This window comes from Prionailurus bengalensis, chromosome D3 (assembly GCF_016509475.1).
Source record: "Prionailurus bengalensis isolate Pbe53 chromosome D3, Fcat_Pben_1.1_paternal_pri, whole genome shotgun sequence".
NCBI lineage: Eukaryota > Metazoa > Chordata > Mammalia > Carnivora > Felidae > Prionailurus > Prionailurus bengalensis.
In genome coordinates this window covers 7,728,300-7,747,168 of record NC_057356.1, presented here as the reverse complement: position 1 = coordinate 7,747,168, position 18,869 = coordinate 7,728,300, and the positions used below count along the sequence as shown (strand labels likewise).

The window sequence follows — 18,869 nt, the reverse complement described above, 5'->3', positions numbered from 1 at the left end:
CACCGAGTGAATGTTCTGTGTCCCAAGTGGGCCAGGCTCAGCTTCCTGGTGTGAGAACCATACCGAGGGTCAGGCCACCCTGCTTATGATTTAGAGGGCAGAAAGAACATCGATAGTGTCCCTGTTTATTGAATCTTTATATCTGGCACTTGCTGAGGGCTTTATGAACATGGGGTTACAGGGTTATACTTCAGACATTGGGCTGGAAAACTATTGTAGAATGTTTATTTTTTTAATGTTTATTTTTGAAAGACAGAGTGTAAGCAGGGGAGGGGTAGAGAGCGAGGGAGACACAGAATCTGAAGCAGGCTCCAGGCTCTGAGCTGTCAGCACAGAGCTCGATATGGGGCTCGAACCCACAAACCCTGAGATCATGACCTGAGCTGAAGTCGGGAGCCCCTAGAGTATATTATAGTGTGTTTAGCAGGATCCTCAACCTCTAGCCACTAGTTGCCAGTAATATCTTTCCCTGCCAGTTGTGACAACCAAAAATGCCTCCAGACATTGCCAAGTGTCCCCCAGCAGGGAAGGGAGACAACAGCACCCTCAGATTAGAACCACACCTTATTTCATCCTCATGTTAACCACGGTAACCTGGGTGGTAAGGACTTCTTTCTCCCCCTGGGTAAATCCATGCAGCCCGTGGGGACGTCTGTCTTCCTTACCTAAAGTCCTTCCCAGAACTCCACCCTCTCCACCCCACCCACAATCACACACCGCAAGCCCTGGGCTGAAGCCACCAGGTTCTTTATACTCCCTTGCTCAGGAATGGGGGCCCAGAATGAAAGCTGTAACAAGAGGATCCCCAAAGCCAGCTGGGGAGAGGATGATCCAGTGCTGGGAGGAGTGAGGTGCCCTCTGAGGGTGCCAAGGGTGTGCCCGAGTCACCACTCACTTCTGCAGAAGCCGCACCGGTTTGAGCAGTTGGGCGACGGGCTTGAATTTCTCCAGAAGCTCTGGTGTGTTCTCTGCAGGGGCAAGGGGCTGGTGGCAGCTGGCGACCCAAAGATGCTGTACCATCACCCTCTCCTGGAACCCCACTTAACACCCACACGAGGAGGGGCTAGGACAGATGCACAAGTGCAGGCCTGGGGCAAACTACCTTACTCAAGGGCTTTGAGGAGGGACCTGGTCTTTGAGGAAATGAGTTTTGAAGGGGAGGAACCAAAAAGAACCAGCTGGATTGCAGGAGGAAAGAAACCCACCCTCTGGTCCTGCCCCTGAGCCCCTTGGCCAAAGGAGACCCCAGGAGCTTTCTCAACCACATCCGAGGGGGGAAAGTATGTCCATCCCTCACCTGGCATCAATCTTCATCTTCCTCTGTCTTCTTGAACATGGCTAAGGCTTCCTCCAGCACACCATTAGGGTCTAGAATTTCGATCTGGAGGGAAGCAGTAAGGGGTTGGATTGGGGAGCATGGGAGGCCCAGGCCGCCATCCTGTGGGGTGCTGCCCACCTTGTGGGGTGCTGCCGACTCTGGAAGTGCTATCTGCCTTGGGCGTTGCCAGTCTCCATGGGGATGCCCCGACTGAAAACAAAATCTGGTCTGTTCCCTGGCTGGGCTGGGCTGGGCTAGGCCTGGCCAGGCTGGATGTGCCTGGGTGTGTGTGGGCGGTTGGGGGGGAGGTACTGTTTTCTGTCTCTCTGGGTGTGGCCACAGGGCCCTGGTGGGTGCTGCCCACCTTAGGAATGGGGAACTGGGTGGGCTCAGGGGCCTCATCGCGGCCAAAGTCAATCATTGTGCCACACTTGGCCACGTCGTCCACCCAGAAGCCTTCAAACAGCTGACCGTGGTCCAGGTGGAAGAAACGGCCCGACCCATTCTTCATGCCTCTCTGCCAGTAGCCCTCGTAGCGGTTCCCGTTCTCTGGGGGAAAGGACAGGGTCACTTGGGTGCTGGACACACCTAACCAGGCCCCACTACCACGTTGGCCCCTCCGCATGCCACTGTGCCCACAGGGAAGCCAGAAGGAGACCAAGATGTTGAGAGTGCCCTGGGCTGGGCTGCCTGGAGTCTGGGAGACCCGAACTATAAACATCAGAGCCTAGGGGTGTCAATGGCTTCCGGAATCACAGCCGGTCCAAGTCTTGCCTCCACTACTTGCCTGAATGTGGATGAGCAACATCGTTTCCTATTTATATAAAATGTAGCTACTGACATGAAGAGGCAATGTTTTTCCAGCACTCATTCTGCGCATGGTTCTTTGCTATGTTTCTGACCTCACGCGCTCCTCACAAAAACAGTTCTATGAAGGATAACGGACTCCATTTTTACAGATGGAGCTTGAAAGCTCAGGGAGTTTGACTGACGTGCTCAAGGTCAAGGAGCTAGGAAGTGTCAGAGACAAGATTTGAAGCCAAGGGCTGTTCATCCCAGGAGACCATGCTCTTAATCATGAATTAACTCTCCTGCTCAACGGATGGTGGTGGTGCTGCAAAAGGAGTAATAATAAAGCTAGCACTTGTCCGCTGAGATGCTCGCAGCCATGTGGTCTCGGGCAAATCACTCGACCATTCTGTCTCATTTCCTCATTTGTAAAATAGGAATAACAGTAACACCTACCTCACAGAATTGCGGTGGAGATTAAATAAGTCAAAACGCAGAAAGGGCTTAGAAGGATACTGGATAAACTCTAGGTCAGAGGTCAGCAGACTTTTTCTGTGAAGGGGCAGATGGTATTTTCTGTTTTGTGTGTCACATGTTCTCTGTCACAGCCACTCAACTCTGCCATCGAATCATGAAAGCAGCGTGGACAATGTGTAAATGTATGAGCAAGTCAGTGTGCCAGTAAAACTTTACTTACCAAAACGTACGCGGAGCTGGATTTGGATTTGGTTCAAGGAATGTAATTTGCTGACACCTGCTACCTCCAAGTATGAGCTATGATATTGTTGAACATTTACTATTACGTGTCAGGCACCATGCTAAGCACTCCACAAACCTCAGTGAACCTTCACAATACCCTACTTAAGTTTTATTTTTATCCTTACTTTACAGATGAGAAAACCAAAGCGCGAGAGTTTAAGCAAATTGCCCAAGGTCACGTAGGTAGTAAGAGCTTGCGGTGGGATTTGAACCCAGGCAAGCTGTCTCCAGAGTCTAGGCCACTAGAAATGATGCACTTAGAACCCTTACACTATGTGTGGCCGCAGCAGGTGCTCACTAAATGCAGGCTATCAGATGCTCACTGAAAGCAGGCACAGCACTGGGTGCCCGGGGGATTGAGGACGACAGACAGAAGTGACTGGAATAAACCCTCCTCAGTGGCCCCAATGCCTCAGTTTGGCCAAATCTCACTGGAAGTTGGAATCTTGAGTTTTCAGGAGACTGAGCTCTGGTCTGTGTCCTCACTAAGAGCACTTACTATGTGCCAGGCATTGGGGAAACAGTGGGGAACAAAATAAATACGCAGTCCAGGTCCTTATCCAGCTCACAGTCTGGAGAGACAATGGCACTAGCTTTATAGATAGCCTACTATGTGCCAGACGTGTTCGTAGCACCTACAAAGTGAGTACTACTATCACTCCCATTTTACAGGTGAGGTAACTGAGGCACCGACAGAAAGAAACTTGCCCAAGGTTATACACCTAGCGCTAAAAAGGAAAGGAAGCAAGCAGGTGCTGAGGAGGATGTGCTTTAGTGGAGTGAACAGGGAAAGCCTCTCTGAGGAGGAGACAGTGCAAAGACCTGGAGGATCTTCTTTCTATTGCGGGGAAGAGAGAACTGCAGTGCAAGGGCCCTGAGGCAGAAAGCGTGGGAGGAACTGGAAGAACATGAGTCTGGCTGAAATGAAGGGATTCCCAGAGGAAGACGTGGGAAGCACAATTAGGTGAGGAGGGCCAGATGGTGCTGCCTACGGATGGTTGAAAGCAGGGCAGCCACCAGGTCCAATCTGTAAAAAATTCATGCTGGTTGCTATGTAGGGAATGGGTTAAGTCCTGACGCTAAGGCAGTTTACTTGACTGATTACTCTTTCCTCTGTTCTTTCCCAGCTCAATGCCTATCAGGTTCCTTCTCTTCCTTCAAGTCTTCTGTTCAAATGTCACCTCTTGAGGGAGACATTCCCTGACCATAAGTCAATCTAAATCGCTCCTGTCCACAACTCCTTTGTCATCCAACACACCTTTCTATTTTCAAGGGATATTCCTTAGCACTTTGGATCTAACGACTAACAGACTGCATTGACCTTGAGCAAGTCACTTAACCTCTCTGTACCTCAGTTCATCTGTAAAATCGGGCTAAGAGTATCTATCTTATAGGACCATAGCCAGGATTAAGTGAGCTCAGTGCTGTGTAAGCATAGACTATGATTATTAGGACCATAAGAAAATGTCTTAATTGTTGATGTTTATTGTTAGGCTCCCCCTTTCGAATATAAGCTCCCAGGAGGGCACCTGGGTGGCTCAGTCGGTTGAGAGTCAGATTCTTGATTGTAGCTCAGGTCATGATCTCACCATTGGTGAGATTGAGGCGGGGTCAGGCTCTGTGCTGTCAGCTCGGAGACCATTTGTGATTCTCTCTCTCCCTCTCTCTCTGCCCCTCCCCCACTCTGTCTCAAAATAAATAAATAAACTTAAAAAAAGAAAAAAGGAATATAAATTCTTTGAGGGCAGGGATCTTGTCCTGTCGTTCATCTTAGCTGGAGCTGGAGAAAGGGTTGTGGGTGGGGCGTGGCCAGCAGGCTATTGGGGCGGGGCACTTACTCAGGCGCAACATGCCCTCCCCATTCGGCTTGTCCTTCAACCACTGGCCCTCGTAGATGTCGCCGTTACTGTAGTACATGCGGCCCCACCCGCTGCGCTGGTCGCCACACCACTCACCCTCGTAATACTCCTTGGGTCCGAAAAACTGAATCCCATAGCCCTGAAAGCACGAAGGTGTCCCTGTTCATGGCGTCCCCAACACCAGGAAAGTCACCCGCATCTTCCCTGGCACCCAAGTACTGGCTACTTCCCTGTTTCCTCCCTCAGCCCTACATCCCAAGCTCATGGTCGTGAATTGAAAAAGCTCCCCGGGTTGTGCCCTTGCCCTCCACCCCTATGCTGTCACCTTCATGCAGCCCAGTATCTTGTCTCTGCTCCTCACGGGTCCCCTTCCTCCAACTCTCCCATTCTCCCCTCCTCATGCATCCCCCAGTAAGCAGCTAGACGGATCTTTATACATCGCACATCTGATCATGTTTGCCCCCTCTCCTCAGCTTTGATTTGACCCTATTAAAAGTCACAGATGCTTCTGAGAGAATCCGATCAGTTATGGACTTTCTCCCCAGAAAAATGAACACCACAACTACAGAGAATCATGGACTCCCCGCAGATCACACCTAAGGAAGTTGGGTTAAGCAGCCCATCTACCCCTCAAAATCCTGATTCTCCACATAGCCTTCAAGGCCCCCACCTACCCCTCCCCCCTCACTCCTACCTGTGGGCACACACACCTTGCTGTTTGACACATTCTTTGTTCCTTCCACTTCGCTACTTCCTCTTCTCCTTTTCCCCCCCCCTGTTTAAGTCTTTGTACCTTTTGGCATCACCTCCTGCAGGAAGCCTGCCCTGAATTCTCAATTCCTGTGGGCTCCCTGTGAAAACCTCTATCCTAACACCATATTAAATGTGAATTGTTTATTTTGGGATCTCTCTCCCTACTGGTCAGTAAACAGTTTCAGAGTAGAGATCATGAAATCCTGAGCTCTACCACTTGCCAGCAGTGTGTGACCCCAGGTAAGGCACTTCACCTCTCTGAGCTTGTTTCCTTATGAATAAAATGAGTGATGATGATGATGACGATATTGTGAGTTAGCTGAAGCATCATATGCTGTGACTCTGGCATCGCAATAGCAGTTGTTCAATAGCAGCACTGTTATTATCTGTCTCTATGGCCTGTGGTGAGGGGTCAGGCACTTATGGGTTGAGGATATGCCTCTGGCTGGCTTCTACCTCCAGGACCTTCCTTTCTTGTTCTGTGGCCAAGGGTGTGGCCTTTGCTTTCTTGCTCCCACTTTTCCTACCCCCTTCTTGTTCAGGCCCAACAGAAGGGGGATTCTTAGAAAGGAATGCCCAGGGAAAAGAAAGCCAGGAAATGAGTGGGGGAGATGGGGGAGGAGACTTGGCCCCCACACAGCCTGGCTGGCTTTTTGTAGCCACAGGGTTTCATGGGCTCCTCCCTGGGCCCTCTCCTCTTGCTTCCTGTTTCCTGGGTTTTGTTCTGAGAACCCTTGATGATTCCCCACCCCTTCCTTCTCCCACGCACACAGTGCCCTTGTCCTCCTTCCCTCAACCCTTCCCCCCTTTTCTCCCAGGCCTCTCTGACTGCTCCCCCTACACACACACACACACACACACACACACACAGCCTGCTTTCAGCCTGGCCCACACCCCAGAGCATGATGGGAACCACTCACCGATTTTTTATCATCTTTCCACCAGCCAGAGTATACTTTCCTATACTTTCCCTTCTCTTGGTCAGGATTGCTGAGGGTGCCATAGCCATCTCGCTTCCCAAACTTCCAGTCTCCCTCGTAGATGGCTCCTTTTTTCTTCCAGATCTGTGTTCCTTTTCCTGATGACACAGAGACGGGCCAAGATTGCAGACACGGCAGCCATGGGGCTGGAGGGGCAGATGCTGTGTCTGCCTTGGCCTCAGGGGCTGCCTTGGTGTTCTCAAGGGCTGGGCCAGGGTCTGTGGCCCTAGACACCCACCAGTAGGGAAAACACCAAGAAAGTTCCATTTCTACAAACAGCAGTTCTCCAGTCCTTTGCTCTGAAACCAGATTGCTCTAACAAATCCCAAGTAGAAATCTGCCACTTCTTTTTCTCTTAATAAGCTTTGTCTCTTTTTTTCTATTTTAATATTTTTAATGTTGATTTATTTTTGAGAGAGACAGAGACAGAGTGTGAGCGGGGGAGGGGCAGAGAGAGAGAGGGAGACACAGAATCCGAAGCAGGCTCCAGGCTTCGGAGCTGTCAGCACAGAGCCCGACTCGGGGCTCGAACTCATGAACCATGAAATCATGACCTGAGCCGAAGTCAGACACTTAACCGACTGAGCCACCCAGGTGCCCCTAGCTTTATCTCTTAATAATACTGAATGATTATGCCAGATGGCCAGAATTTCTAGAAAATATTCTGCATATTTCTTCAGTTCTCCAGAACACACATGGGGACCCTCTCCTACCACTCCTGCTTCGTCTGTGTCTTCCACTCCCGCCTTCCAGACTGCTCTCCAACCACTATGGCCTCCCTGCTGTTCCTGGATCCCGCCAGATATGCTTCTGCCTCAGGGCCTTTATACCTGCTTATCCTTTGGCCTAGAACGCTCTTCTCCAAATATTCACTCACTCCCTACCTCCTGCAAGTCTCTGTTCAAATCTTTCTCAGCGAGGCTTACCCTGACCAACCCCTGTAAAATCACAAGCCTATCTTCCGCTCTTACCCTGCTCTGTTTCTTTCCATATCCCTTACCAACTCCTAACCTAACAGACAATTCACTCACTTATCATTTATTGTCTATTGTCTAGCTCTCCATGAGGAGAATGTGCACTGAGGACACAGACTTTGGTCCGTTCTGCTCACCGCTCTATTCCCAGCACCGAGGAACAGTGCCTGGCAAGTTGCAGGAGACAAATACATGCTGAACAAAGACATTTGTTGAACAAAAGGATGAATAAAATATTTGTGGAGTACCTATATGGGCCAATTCATGTCTTGGTCCTTGGTAGCTCAGGAACAAATCCAACATTGTCCCTGTGAGCTTTCTGATCTTGCACAAATAACTTAATGTTATTAAGTGCCTCAATGTTATTAAGCTCCTCATCGGTAAAACGGAGATGAGAGAATCTCATGGGGTTGTTCTATCACTAAATTCATTAACGTATGGAAAGCACTTAGAACAGTGCCTGCAAATAGGAAAGATGTTACCAATTATTTTTGCTCTTGAGGTAGAGCTCTCACTGGGTTGTCTATACCTGTCCTCCTTCTAATTTTATTCCTTTTGGGGAACCAGCACCTCCCAAACTCTCAATCCCTAAGGTTTGTATGGATCAGACTCCTCCCCCTGGCAAGGCTAGCCAATCAGCCCAGGCCACTGTGATTGGTTCAATGAAGGGCATGTGATTCAAGTTGGTCTAATGAGACTGTTTGCCTCTGGGATGATGGCAAATTTACCACCTCCTCAAAGGTCCTTTTTTTTTTTTTTTTTTTTTTTTTTTTTTTTTTTTTTTTTTTAGTTTATTTATTTATTTCGAGCGAGAGAGAGTGCAGGAGTGGCAGAAAGAGAGGGAGAGAGAGAGAATTCCAAGCAGGCTCCGTACTGGCAGTGTGGAGCCCTAGGCAGGGCTCAAACCCAGAAACCATGAGAGATCATGACCCTAGCAGAAACCAAGAGCAGATGCTCAATGAACTGAGCCCCCCATGCACCCCAATAAGGTCCTTTGTGGTTGGAACCCTTGCCCTGCCTGCCCTTTCCCCTGACTCTCTCTGCTCTGGGCACATGGGCTTCCAGTCAGTTCCAAAAACAAGACTGAACAAGACTTAATACAGCCCAAAGCCTTCCATTCTGATTCCACCATCTAGAAGATATGCTCTTCTACCAAGTGAATCCTTATCCTTTTGCACTCAGCTCAAACATCACCTCTCTGTGTTCTCATGGCTGCCTCTGTGTCTCCTCTCTGGCGCTCTTCACATCCTGATGCCACACTTTTATTTTTATTTTTTTGATGCAAAATAACCTTGTTTTATTATGTACAGACTATATATAAACAAATCACCCACTCTGAAAACAGTAGGTTCTGGCTTTTCCCAGGGCCCTCAGAAGCCTCTGGGAGACAGTTCCTTCCCCAGAGAGGAGTGTGTGTGTGTGTGTGTGTGTGTGTGTGTGTGTGAGAGAGAGAGAGAGAGAGAGAGAGAGAGAGAGAGAGAGAGAGAGATCTAGCCACATGCTTCTCCTTGCCTAAAATCTTACACTTTGGCTCCAGCTTCTCTGGTCCAGGAGGAGGTCTCAGCCTGGGGCAGGCATAAGCCAATCACTCAACTTCTTTTTTTTTTTTTAAGTTATTTATTTATTTTGAGAGAGAGAGAGAGCATGAGCAGGGCAGGGGCAAAGAGAGAAGGAGAGGGAGAATCCCAAGCAGGCTCTGTGCTGTCCGCACAGAGTCCAATGAGGAGCTTGAACTCACAAACCATGAGATCATGACCTGAGCTGAAATCAAGAATCAGATGGTTAACCAACTGAGCCACCCAGGCGCCCCTCAATCACTCAACTTCTATCTTATTCTTCTGCAAAGAATCGAGGAAGGATTGCCACTCTGCTGGGTAAAAATGCTTATAGACATTGGTCTTATTCTGAATCTGTTTTGGGATATCTTGACAGTAATCCTCCTCATCTTAGGCCATAGCTTTATAGTCATCCCCATGGTTCTCCACCATGTAGCATACATAGTCATTGAGTTTTCCAGACAGCATGTTTCCTTTTTTTTTCTGGGAGGCTGGCTTCTGCCTCCAGGTCATTTAGCACATAGGTATGTGACCCTCAGTAAATAATTTCTTCTCTCCGAGTCCCAATTTCCTCTTCTCTAAAATGGGATATTACTTACTGTGTGGCTTCTCTGTGAGACTGGAGCTCCCTGGGGGCTGGCATTAAGCAGATGCCCAGTACAGGGCCTGGCATGGACTAGGAGTGCAATGGGTGTTAGCAGAGTGAACGAATGAACAGGCTGGGGAAGCACTAGCCACTCCAATCCTTGCCCTGAATGATGATGACTTTTGACTGCTTCCAGGCTGCTTACACCACAGCAATCCCCTGTCAGCGTGGTCAAAGGCACGTCTTGAAGAGAGGGGAGGCTGGGTCTGGATTCTCTGACAGGTCCATTTTCTGGAGCCCCAGCCCAATCAGCTCTATGCCTCCAGGGTCCTAGGGGAGGCAGGACTCACACAGAAGAAGGGCTCAGAGGGCCTTGTCAACCCATGAGTTCATATCACAGGTGGGACAGCTGAGATCCAGAGAATGGGAGATGGCTTACCCGAAATCACACAGCTGTTCAGTGGTAGAGCCAGGGTCAGAACTTCGGGATCCTGATTCCTAGTTTAGGGCCTTGTCCACCTCACCTGCTGCCCACAGGGACTAAAGCACACAAACAGGCATCTTTAACTGCACACAAAGCCCGGAGTAGCTGCATAAAGTCTGGCCTTTAAGTCAGTGCTGAGTGGTGGTGTTGTGTCGCACATTGGGTTGGGTGAGCTTTGGAGTGCTTCCAGACAAGGAAAGTTCTCAGGAGTGGTGATCCCTGCCATGCTCAGCCCTCAAAGAACACTCAAGAAGTTCCCCTTCTGTACAGACCCTGGGCTACACACTTGATAGACGTCATCTTTTATCTTTACTGATAAGTATTTTCCCACTTTACAGATTGGAACACTGAGGCTCAGAGTGGGGTAATTAGTTCCTCAAGGCCAGAGTTGGTGAAGCTGAGATTCTGACCCAGCTTTATGGACTCCAAAGTGCTTAGCTCAGGAAGGCAGGACAGAAAAGTGGTTAAGAACATAGCATCTGGATTTCAAGTCCTGAGTGAGAAGCCATACCATCTGTTTAGAATAAAAATTTGTTTTTTGGGGGGTGCCTGGCTGGCTCTGTCAGAAGAGCATGTGACTCTTGACCTTGAGGCCATGAGTTTGAACTTCATGTTGGGTGTAGAGATTACAAGAGTTTGAACTCATGACCCCAAGATCAAGAGTCACATGCTTGGGGCACCTGGATGGCTCAGTCGGTTAAGTGTCCAACTCTTGGTTTCAGCTCAGGTCATGATCTCATGGTTCGTGAGTTCAAGCCCCGCATCAGGCTTCACACTGACAGTATGGAGCCTGCTTGGGATTCTCTCCCTCTCTCTCTGCCCCTCCCCTGCTCGCTCTATCTCTCTCTCTCAAAATAAATAAATAAACTTAAAAGAAAAAAAAGAGTCACATGCTCTACCAACTGAACCATCTAGGTGCCCCTAAATAAATAAAACTTAAAAACACTTGATTTTCTTCAGGGCTGATTTTGTACCACAAGGACCCCCATGCTGTTTGCTGGTTAAAGCTACAGTTAAATTTGAAGCCCCAGCTAGTTGTGTGTGTATGTGCTTGTGTGTGTGTGTGTCCTCTCTCACTCATTACTGGTCAGACCCCCACATCAGAGCTCTTTGAATCACCACTGCAAGTGGTTTGGGGGGCTCCTTTTCCTCCTGCTAGCCAGGCCCAACTTAGCCCAGGTCTCAGAGGGTAAGGACTATGCTGGAGTCCCTAGAACCCAGGCCGTGGTTATGGTTGGTATCTCAAGACCACTTTGTCCCGCGCTGGTCCCTGGTCATCTAAAGTCAGGGTTCAGTTTGGTTCCAGAGCCCCAAGCTGTGGAGGCCCCCAGCTGGTCCAGGTCAGCAGCATTTACCCCCTGGGGGAGCCTTGGTGACATATCTTATGATATCTTACGTCCCTGACAAGCTCTGCCAGCTACTTCCTTGGCCCCCATCACCCACCATGGCCCAGACTCCATACTCCCAAGCCCCTGAAGATCCCCCACTCACCATGTTTCATGTTGTCCTTCCATTGGCCCACATAGCAGTCACCATTGACAGCATTCACCTGGTGCCTCAGTCCATTCTTTTGGGCCTTCTGGTCCCACTCCTTCCACAGGGGCTCCGACTTTTGCAGGCACTTGGAGATAGGCATGTTGGCTGCTTCTGCGGGACCAAAGGTGCTGGCAAAGGGTTAGGGACATCAGGGGCTCAGTGTGTCCCTAGTAATGCCAGGATCCCGGGGCTTCCTGGGGAGGCACTTGTCTGAGCCCAAATGGTGTGAGTCATGTGAGTTTGGAGTTCCCGGGCAGATGAGCAGCCATTTGGGGGGGATCCTTCTGCACTAGACTGGCCCATATCTGTCATCTCCTTTGCATCTCTAGGGCCTCCCTGAGGTGGGTCTGATGGCACAATTGCTTGGGAACCCAGGGAAACCAGTAGAGCAGGGTGGTTTGTGATGACAAAGCTGTCCCCCACCGATGGTTGAAAGTCACATATTTAATAACCAATATGACCAGTCAGAGTGGATGCTAGTCCTAAGTCTAGAGCCTGGCCTGGAGCCCCCAGTGGTGAGCAGTGGGATTCACTCAGGGAGAGTTGGTGGGAGAAGAGCTAGCCAGGCCACTCTGGGCTGGTGGACAGCTGCTGTAGCAGAGCCCACAGGGACACCTTCTCTGCACCCAGCACCCAATACTGTAGTTCTTTTGGTCCTGCCTTATCTGTTAGTGGGTACTGGAAAGGCTCAGGGCCTGGCTTTTGAAGTGGTCAGGAAAGCCCACCAACTAAGGATACTACATCTCGGGTGACCAACTGTCCGGGTTTGCCTAGGATTGCAGGGTTTCCTAGGAATTTGGATTTCAGTGCCAAAACTGGGCTGATCCCAGGCACACCAGGATGGATGGTCATCCTTTTATCTATGACCTCTGCCCTCTGCCCGGATATTCTACTTGTCTGCCTTATTACCTGCTTAGGTTTTCCCATCAGATCAGGGCTCTCCTTCCTGCCACGCCTGATGGGGTTGCAGGGAATCTCTGGGTGGTCTAAGGTCTCTCTGTAGTCTGGGACCCCACCACCTGTGCTCTTCATGTCCTCAAGATCTCCAGTGAGGACATTCATGTCTATCTGTGCGTCTCGGCGCAGCTTGTGCAAGGTGATAAAGATGGTCTCCTCCCAATCAGGGGATCTGTTTCCCCTCAGCAAATACCATCTATCCTGCTCTATGGGTTTGGGCAATACTCACACGTGCCAGTGGAGCTGGCAGAAGGGGCTAGAGTGAAATATTTAACCAATATCCTGATAGGTACTGACCAATTAGAATGACCTCTGGGCTGAGCAGGTTTCAGGAGGTCATGGTATCTCAAGCATCCAACCACCCACAGCCAGCAACCTGTGGGTATGCAACCTGTGCAGTCGAACAGAGCCCACCCTTAGAAGGGCCTGTGCTTGGTTTATTCCTTTGATGTCCCTGTTTTTTAATTCTATTAAAAAAATTTTTTTTAAACGTTTATTTATTATTGAGATACAGAGAGACACAGAGTGTGAGCAGGGGAGAGGTAGAGAGAGGGGGAGACACAGAATCCGAAGCAGGCTCCAGGCTCCAAACGGTCAGCACAGAGCCCGACGCGGGGCTCAAACTCACAAACTGTGAGATCGTGACCTGAGCCGAAGTCGGTCGCCCAACCGACTGAGCCACCCAGGTGCCTCACTGTTTTTTAATTCTTAATATTTTGTGGGTGAGGGCCCCCTTTTCCATTTTGCACTGGGCCCACACATCAAGAAGTTCCTTCTGTTGGGCTACAGCAGGGTCTCCAGGAGTCTGACCAGGCTGACCAAGCACACAGGCTGGCATTTATTTTGACAATCATGCCTAGGAACAGGTAAGTACCTCTTGGTAAAGAAAACAGCAAGGGCAAAAGCTGGGAGGGAGTAAACAGTCTCAGGCCTTAAATTTAATGTGTTTTTTCCCCCTCCCATTTCCTAGTACCACCTGTATGATGATGGATTTTTATATGTAAATTAATTCACTTTTAAAAATCAATATATTTATCATGTGAAGAAAGAGACTTCACATGTCATTACCATAAATGGAAAAGGAGCGTCAGATACCCTAAGGGGAAGGTACTGTAAAAATTGAAATACTATAAAGAAACCAACTTAAGTCTTAGCTAGATATTGTGGCTTACTGAAGTTGAGTTTAGCAAATGTTCAGAAAGTTGGTAGTGTCATATTACCCCCAAACTGACACTTTCTCCTTGGCTTACTCAGAAGTGTAAGAGAACCTAGAACCTAATAACTTTTTTACGATGTCACTGGGTGTTACTTAATGCCTCATCAGTGTAGTATAAAATCATCCTCTGGGTGGGTGATGGGTATTGAGGAGGGCACCTTTTGGGATGAGCACTGGGTGTTGTATGGAAACCAATTTGTCAATAAATTTCAGAAAAATAAAATAAAATAAAATAAAATCATCCTCTGTCCCACACTTTCCCGGGAACACAGGTTCAACTCAGGAGGAGGTTGCGGTCTTAATATGGGAGCCACTGCCAGGGAAAGGAAGCCTTATGAGGCGGTGCGCGGACTCTGCCCCGTAGTTTGTATACTAAATCTCAATAAACTACAACGGAAGGTGGAGGGGCGGGGCCCAGATGGCTGAGGGTCCGTCCCGAGCCCCCACCCCACTCACCTGCGCCAGCTCACCTGCGAGGCGGAACCTGGATTCTCAGCCCCGGGGGCGAGAGCGGTGGGGTCTCAGCCTCCTGCTTCAGTCGCCGAGTGCAGCTCGCGCCTAGGCGTCCCTGGCCCGGCTGGGGTCGCTATGGCAACGCGGGGCCCCAGCAAAGCCACCGGCAGTGCCCGCCCCTTCCTGCGGAGACTGCGCTCGCTGAGCAGCCGGAAGGGTGCAGATCCGCAGGCGTGGGGAAGGATGTTTTAGGGCCTGTGGAGGTCGAGGGCCGCTGGTACATAGGCCTGGTGGCCAAAGGCTGGTGGGCGAGCCCGAAGACCCCACAGCCGATAACCGCGGAGCGTGGGCCTCAGTGTGTCCCGGGAGGCTACTGCCCTTGCCATGCGGCGCCCCTCTCCCATTTGGGGTCCTCCGGGTAAATACAAAACCCTAAGCAGACAGAAAAAGATTAAAGCCTTTTGTGCCACGTTTCGAAGACAAAGAGGCAAAATTTGAAGGGAAAACCAACATCACACCGGTTCTGAGTCTCATCAGGGGTCTACTAGACACCTTGAAGAATCTGAGGGAAGCTGGGGCGCCTGGGTGGCTCAGTCGGTTAAGCATCTGACTTCTGAATTCCGCTCAGGTCATGATCTCAGGGTTCCTGGGTTGGAGCCCCGCGTGGGCTCTGTGTTGACAGCTCAGAGCCTGGGGCCTGCTTCGGATTCTGTGTCTCCCCGCCCCCCCCCCTTCCCCCCCACCCCTTCCCTGCTGGTGCTCTGTCTCTCAAAAAATAAACATTAAAAAAAAAAAATCTGATGGAAGCTGTACAGACCCTCCACCCCTTGAATATGCGTGTATTTTACATGGACACAAGTCAGCCCCAGTCACTTCTCCCTCCTCAGTTGACATCCTTGAAGTGGCTCCCTGGTCACTCAGTAAAAGCCACAGTCCCTCCAAAGTTCCCTGTCATCTGCGCACCCACCTCCCCTTTCCTCTCTGAACCTGTCCCCTACTTCTGGCACCCAGTCTCACTCTGCTCCAGCCACACACGTGTTCCCTTGCTGTTCCTGGAAAATGCTGGGCATGTTCCTGCCTCAGGGGCTTTGCCTCTTCTGTGCCTTCTGCCAGGATATCTGTTCCTACAGATATCAGCCTAGATCATTCATCATTCCTTCCTCTCCTTCAGGTATTTTTGTTTTTGTTTTTGACAGAGGTGGGGGGGGGGGCACGTGCATAAGCAGGCAAGGGGCAGAGAAAGAGAGGAACTGAGGATCTGAAGAGAGCTCTGTGCTGACAACAGAAAGCCTGGTGGGGAGCTCAAACCCACCAACTGTGAGATCATGACCTGAGCCAAAGTCAGATGCTTAACCAACTGGGCCACCCAGGTGCCCCCCAAAATCTTGTTTTGATGGCCTTTTCCCTGATCATCAATAGACTCTCCTTCATGGCTTTGTTCTTCATTCCAATTGGAATGGAACTTTTTTGTTTGCTTGTTTGCTTTGGTTTTGGTTTTTTGGTTTATTTTGGAATGGGACTTTTGCTCTGATTTCCACACTCATTGCATCACTTATAGTTAATTTGTTGGGTGTGTGTCTTCCTCTCAGCAGAGGGTAACTGCTCTGTGTAAATTCTTGCCTCATCCAAGGTTCCCTTTGGTTGCAAGTAGAGACACCATCTCGTACTACCTCATAAAGGAAATTTATTAATGATACAAGAGTGTTGGAAAGCTGTTAACAGCAAAGCCATCCTCTTCGTCTCACTTGGTCTCTCCATCTCTCTGTGTGTCTCCTTCACTCAGCTTTCTCATGCTTGTGGTGGAAAAGAGCTGCCTTTTATATACCTTGGTTATATAACCACTCACAATGAATTGGCTCTTTTTGAATTCCAGTCCCAAATTCATGAGTAGCCCAGGTAGGGTCTGGAGTCTGCCCCTGGCCAGTCATAACTACTAATACTGTGGTTCTTCTCATGACATTCTCCTTTCCTCCTCAGATGCCTGGCCCACAGGTCCAGCAGGCTTTACCCTAGTACAAACTGTCCTTGGCTTGTGACTTTATCCAGAACCACCCTGCCACCCACTGAGTGGTGCCTCATGGTCTAGAATCTCCTCTCTCCCTCTCCCAAGGCCCGAGTCACAGTCCCACCACTGCAAGGAGCCCTTTGATGGCCTCTAATAAAGGTCCTGGCTCAGGGAAGTTAGAACTGTCCCCTGGAGAAGAATGTGGAGCAGGTTAAGGTTTACCTGCATCCACAGGCCAGCTGGACGGGCAGGTTACAAATCTATGACATCATTCTTCCTATGGGGTCAGAATCTGGTAGCATTATTCTCAAACTCCTAAGTAGGCTCTACAGACTGGCCACTTCCCAATACTGAAGTGCCAAGAGGGCTTCGTTCCAAAGACCCTTCTGATAATTACTTGCCAGACTTGAGTGGCTAGAATTTAGCTGGGCTCCTCCCAAGGATCTTTTGTAAAGCCTGGGGTGAAGAGAGCTCTCCTGTGTGGTCTGGGGTCAGAGGGGCTCCTCTATACACCCACAGATAAACATCCCCTTGAGGAGACATGCTCCTACTTATGCTTTCCTGAGCACAAAGCTTTGGCTGAAAGCCTGGAGGCTGTGTCCTCTCCAGAAATCCTTGCAGATTTCATCCAATAGTTGCTGAGTTGTCAATCCTAGGGGGTCCATTCACACTGAAATCCACTCCTGAGAGGACCATCTGCATAAAATGAGAAGGGGCCTTCTGATGCTGAGTAACTTGGGTCTCAGGCTTCCCAGAAGTGGCAGGAAGGACCCACCTGTGAGGACCAGCAAAACTCTCTGGTGTACATAATAGACAAAAGATGGAGAGAACTCAAATGTCTATTAAAAGATGAATGGATAGGGGTGCCTGGGTGGCTCAGTCGGTTGAGTGTCCAATTCTTGATTTTGGCTCACATCATGATCTCATGGTTTATGAGTTTGAGAGCTGCATTAATACAGGGCCTGTTTGGGATTCTCTCTCCTTATCTCTGTTCCTCCCCCGCTTGTGTTCTCTCTCTCAAAATAGATAAACTTAAAAAAAAATTTTTTTTAAATATGAATGGATAAACAAAATGTCATCTGTCCATCTAATGGAATATTATTCGGCCATAAAAAGGAATGAAACACTGATACATGCTGAAGCATGGATGAACCTCAAGAACATTTTGCTAAGTGAAAGAAGCCAGACACAAAAGGTCATGTGAATGGAAATGTCAGAATAAGCAAATCTACAGAGACAGAAAGTAAATTAGTGGTTACTTAGAAGGGAAGATGAGAAGTTAGGAAGGCGATAGTTAAGGGCTTGAGCTTTCTTTCAGGGGTAATGAAAATATTCTAAAACTGACTGGGATGATGGCTGCACAACTCTGTGAACATACTGAAAATCATTGAATGGTACTCTTTAAATGGGTGAGTTGTAGGATTCCTGAATTCTCTCAATAGTTTTTTCACAAAGTCTCTGATGCAGGATGAGCGCCCTCTAGGGGTTTTCAGGTGACCAGAGTGAGTCACAGGCCACTTTTCAGTTTAAATTCTGTTAAATTAAAAATCAGAGAGAGAAATGCCTACAGAGGGTAATACAAAGTGCAGCACATGTTGTTTAACTTTTTGTTGAAGTGTAAAATATATATAGAAAAGTGGAAATATCATCAATGTATAGTTTGATAGATTTTTTAAACTGAACATAGCCTTCTTGTCAGACTGGCAGTCTCTGGAACTGTCTTCTGGGGAACAGTGCCTAAAGTCCAAATGTGAGTCCCTCCATAAACATGAGGCCACTTCCGAGTAGTGACTCTGTAGGGCCCCTCTTTCTCCCTCCTTTCTCTCTTTTTTTCCTAATCTCTAGGGTTACTCTATCAACGAGGTGGCTATTTATATGGAAATTTAAGTTAAATAAAAATAACAATTCCTCAGTCCCACTAGTCATATTCCAAGTATTTAGTAGGCATGTGTGGCAACTGGCTACTATATGGGACATTGCAGATACAGAACATTTCCTTTATCATAGAAAGTTCTACTGGAAAGTGCTGCTTTCGGGATGAGCTCATCTCTTGCCTCTAACCCTTCCTTGGAAAGTTTCATTTCTCTCTCTCTGCCAAATCCTTTTTTTTTTTTTTCTTTTTAATCGATCAGCAAATTCTCTGTCAGAACCTAACATAATGTCTGCAGGGGTAAGCCAGTGGAAATTACAGGGTTTGAAAATAGTTGTTCAGCAAACAAACACAGCTAATAAATCATCTCAAAGAAAAATGCACAGCCTCACCAGCAATTAAAGAAATGAAAGTTAAAATAATCCTGCCATACCATTACATACTGTCTAGACTAGGAAAAATGTGTAAAAATGATAGACTGTGATATTGGCAGCACTGTGGGGAAAGAGGCACCATTACATACTGCTAGCCATCCAGGCAATTAGGTAAATTCTCTTGAAAAACCATCTGGAATTATCTTACAGAAACTATAAAACTATTTTCTGATTCCACTTAATGACCATTATTTATATAACAGGTAGCTGGTGTGAGGCATAGAACTTGTTACATTCTTTAAAAAAAGAAAGTACTTTTCACAACAATCCTCTAAGACAGGTAGGAATTCTTATCTTCACTTAAAGAAATCAACTTCAGGTTCACAAGTTAGATACCTAT

At 48.5% G+C, this 18,869-nt stretch overlaps 1 protein-coding gene across 2 annotated transcripts; it reads right to left on the bottom strand.

Annotated features, from left to right (window-relative positions):
- Positions 1 to 731: 731 nt before the first annotated feature.
- MORN3 (MORN repeat containing 3) lies at positions 732 to 14,347 on the bottom strand. 2 transcript variants are annotated; one of them, XM_043557524.1, is made up of 7 exons: positions 14,238 to 14,347; positions 11,550 to 11,722; positions 6,399 to 6,556; positions 4,705 to 4,864; positions 1,683 to 1,867; positions 1,298 to 1,381; positions 732 to 968 (listed from the first exon to the last, which is right to left on the bottom strand). In XM_043557524.1, the coding sequence occupies exons 2-6, from the start codon at positions 11,692 to 11,694 to the stop codon at positions 1,304 to 1,306; spliced, it is 726 nt and encodes a 241-aa protein (XP_043413459.1). In that variant the 5' UTR covers positions 11,695 to 11,722; positions 14,238 to 14,347; the 3' UTR covers positions 732 to 968; positions 1,298 to 1,303. The 2 variants fall into 2 exon arrangements, with proteins under 2 accessions (XP_043413459.1, XP_043413458.1); XM_043557523.1 differs by having other exon boundaries at positions 14,224 to 14,343.
- Positions 14,348 to 18,869: the final 4,522 nt, after the last annotated feature.